We start from the raw sequence: 4061 nt of genomic DNA, 5'->3' as shown, positions 1-4061 counted from the left end.
TTAGTACCTTATTAATATAGGATAATTCTTAATTTACCGTGCACACACCATCGCATAGTAGTACTACAATGATTAGCGAATAAATTAGGAACACGTTGCTAACACTGAGTTTGATCCAAATCATTCACATATTTGCTAACACTGAGTTTAATGGTATTTCCAAATTAAAAATCTACAACAAAATACAATGTATTCTCTCATACAGCTAAACTATTATATATATTTTGATTTCTAAAAGATTTAACAGTTAATAAAATATAATTTTAAAAAGTTAAAAAAATATTTTGACTCTTCAGACACTATTTTCATAATAACAAAATGTATCAAATGAAAATAATTATATGTACACTAGAAATCAATTATAAAATCAACTACTGTTTATTTAAATATATATTACATAAAAGTGATTAATTTGGTAGTTAATTTTTTATATACACGGAACATGTATAATTGAATTATAAATCTTATAAATTTTAGTTTTGACAAAATATATTTTTAACTTTTAAAATTAAATCATTTACCCAAATGATAGTAAAGATTAGGTTTGGAAAAGTATATGGTTAATATGATGAAATTATAAATATCACCTTCCTTCCTCTCACTTATGTATAGAGAGATTAGAGATACACAAAAGAATTAACGCATAATGGGGAAAGCATGTAGTTGGTCTCTTATATCCATTTTCATTATTATCCTTTCATGCTGTGTGTCTGAAATACATGGAAACAAACAAGGTCGGGCTCTGGACAAGTTTTTCAAGGCCAAGTTCAAAGCAGGATCACAAATCAACAGGGGGCACTTCGAGGCACCAGAGATTGTGCATGAAGCCGCCACTGCCACCGCCGCCGATGTGGGTTCTCAGGCGGGTCTGAAAGAGAAAGACAGAATTGTGAGTTTGCCGGGGCAGCCAAAGGTGAATTTCAGTCAGTATGGAGGGTATGTCACGGTTAACCATTTGGCAGGACGTGCCTATTATTATTACTTTGTGGAAGCTCAGACTTCTAAGGAAACAAAGCCCCTTCTTCTTTGGCTCAATGGAGGTATAACATTCAATTCACATAAGCTTTCATTCATTTATCTTTTATCAAACAAAAATTGAAAATTAAAAAAAAGTACATAACTAAATTATATTAGTTTCATTACTTTCTAAGAAATTAAAAATAAAATTAAAATATTTTTTTCAAACAAAAGAGAAATTTACACATTTCTTACCCTTTATTTTAGTAAATTAGTCTTTTTGATTATTAGATAAAATATTAACTCAAAATTATACACAACATTATTACATAATGCATGCTATTTGCTAATGAGGTATATCACCAACTTTTTTATTAAAATGGAACATGCTAATTAGTTGAAGTGTTCCACACTAAAAAACATGAAAGCTATTTTTTTTTTTTCGTTTTAATTTGAAATCCTTAATCAGTAGCGTCCACACATGCTCATGTAGAAATATTCCTTTGACTACTGGCCAAGTACATACCTTTGTCATCTATTTATTTATTTATTTTGGTGAACATATAAAAATTGTTATTTTCATTTCAAAATAAATATCAAATTAACTAATTTAATATAATTACAATTATCAATATTTTATTACCGATTACGGATGTTTGTACTATGGAAGGAAAAGTATAGGTAACCAACAATATTTTTAAATAATGTGTAAACAATGTGAATTAATAATAGAGCTAAAAGAGTAAATTAATTTTAAATTTAATTAATAACATTAAATTAGGGTATAATATATTTTTATTTGATTGGTGGTTGTTCATGTTATTCAAGATGGTCATTATTTAAGAGTAACTAATTTAATTTTGGTTTACTACATAAAACATTTTATACTGTATTAAAATTAAACTCCTAGTATAAATCTCACAATAGACGAAATTCTTTTATCACTTCAACTTATTATTTTTTCCTCTAATGAAAAACTGTAACAACAATGAAATAATGAGCTGGATACAAATCAATGTAGTTGAACACATTTGCAGTATCCAAATATATTAAGTTTACTAATATATACCAAGATAATAATTAGTTAAATTAGGTCATGTTTATCTTAAAGTATATTCCTGAATTAGTGAATTTGAATATAAGTTGCATCTAAATATACTCATTTACAGACATACCTAGTTTGTCAAAATAACAATTATTAGTAATCAAATTAAGAATCTTGCCTGAAAAACTAGTCATGTACATCCGATCCTGTCGTACGTGGGACTTACTTATTAATGGTCTATTTTGTTTTATTACTTATTTAGTTTGGTCTATTTTTATCCTAAGCCAAAAAATATCTTTGATTTACTTGTAACTGATATGTTGGTTGAAGTAAATTACAATAACAAAAAAGTAATTACCCCTACCTTCCCAACATTATTTAATTTGTGCTTCATACTTATAAGAAGAAAATTTTTTGACCTATACCGTGAGATCTCACCTATTCACAAGAGTAGTTCAACCAACATATTTTCTCAATCAAACACTCTCAAAAGTCATAATTGTTTGGAAACGCTCATTATTCTTTATTTTCTTATATTCAGTGAACTGTAATGTTAAATATTTATTTAAGATAGACTGATTAAATAGATTAATAATATGCTAAGGAGAAACTATTTTAATAATGAGTAGTTCCCTTTTTTTTTTTATTGTTATGCCAATGTGCTCTCACATTGGCGGTGATTTGAACATTGAATAGCAGGTTGGTTAGATCCCATAATTTGAGGACTCCTGTTCAACTCTAGAAGAATAAACATTAACAAATTCACACACACACATATGTTATGTGATGTAATTAGATATTAATTGATCTCTTTGATGTTATTTAACTTGTCCGTACATTTATATATTCGAATAAATATTTAAATTTGTCCCGATCACTCGTTCTTTAAATTATTATAAAATATTTTTTAATTAAATTCATTTTTTGAAAATTTTAAATTAATCACGTTGATTCTTTTGTTATTTCTTTTGTTAACAGCATCAAAATTTACTGATATTATATATTAAGTGATATTATAATATACATCTAAAAATCTTAATTAACTGCTAATATTATAAAGTTTATAAAATTAGATCAAATCAAAACTTAATTAAGGGAGAACTTTGAGGCATCATAATTCTTTAATTTGAGATTTTATTTGATATAATTTTATAAACTTATTATATTAGCGGCCAATTAGGATTACCAGATATGTATTATGATATTATTTAACGTGTCATATCAATAAATTCTAATGTAGGTAGCAACGGAAATGACAAAAATACTAATATAACTAACTTAAAATTTTTAAAAGATAAATTTAATTAAAAAATATTTTGAGGATCAATTTAGAAAACAAATAATCTCTTAGGACTTATGTAACCATTTACTCATATATTCTTTTCAAGAATACAACTACTAGCTAGAAAAATAAAATCTTACCATGAAAATAAACGTTATTTTTCCTTTTTTTTTAGCTAGTGTGTAGGTGCTTTTTTCTTTTTTTGTCTCTAGCAATTCATATTGTTCTGTAAATGCAAAAAGATATATAGAACATTTACCATGGAAAATATGACTTATTTGTATGAATTTCGTAGGGTTTAATGTTTAGGGGAAAAGATATTCGTTTTTAACGTTTTAAAAGAGCTTTTAGCGAAGTGACAAATATATATTCAATATATCATTTCAAAAATAACAGTATTTACAAAGATTGTATCAGCACAAAATTATAGATGAAACTATGAAAGAAATTAAAACAATCTCAAATTCTCAAAAGAGTTTGGAAGACAAATCTACCACTTTTTGATAAATAGATAGGTCCTCAAAACAAATTTTTCTTTTAGGATATCAGATCAATAATTTTATCTTTTTTTTATGAGTATTATTATGTATACAGTTTTGATAAAGAATTCTATAAATACTATAAATATCAATTATTATGTATTTAATATATATAATTTAATTTTTATATACAGTAAAAAAACAGACAGTCAATTATGTATTGACGTATTAGCAAAAATAATTAATTTTTAAATTTACTACTTAAAAAGTTATCTAAATACATTAATTTGATTAGATG

General features: G+C 25.6%; 1 protein-coding gene across 1 annotated transcript in view; it reads left to right on the top strand.

Moving 5' to 3' along the window:
• Positions 596 to 4061, top strand: part of LOC107614384 (serine carboxypeptidase-like 40) — an 8256-nt gene continuing 4790 nt past the window's right edge. Inside the window, exon 1 of the mRNA XM_016316592.2 lies at positions 596 to 1040. Within this exon, the coding sequence (XP_016172078.1) occupies positions 647 to 1040 (394 nt within the window). The 5' untranslated portion in view covers positions 596 to 646. The remainder of the gene's footprint in view (positions 1041 to 4061) is intronic.

The sequence above is a fragment of the Arachis ipaensis genome, chromosome B08 (genome assembly GCF_000816755.2).
Source record: "Arachis ipaensis cultivar K30076 chromosome B08, Araip1.1, whole genome shotgun sequence".
Lineage (NCBI taxonomy): Eukaryota > Viridiplantae > Streptophyta > Magnoliopsida > Fabales > Fabaceae > Arachis > Arachis ipaensis.
The sequence above is the reverse complement of the archived record's forward strand: the minus strand, read 5'-3'. Positions and strand labels throughout refer to the sequence as shown.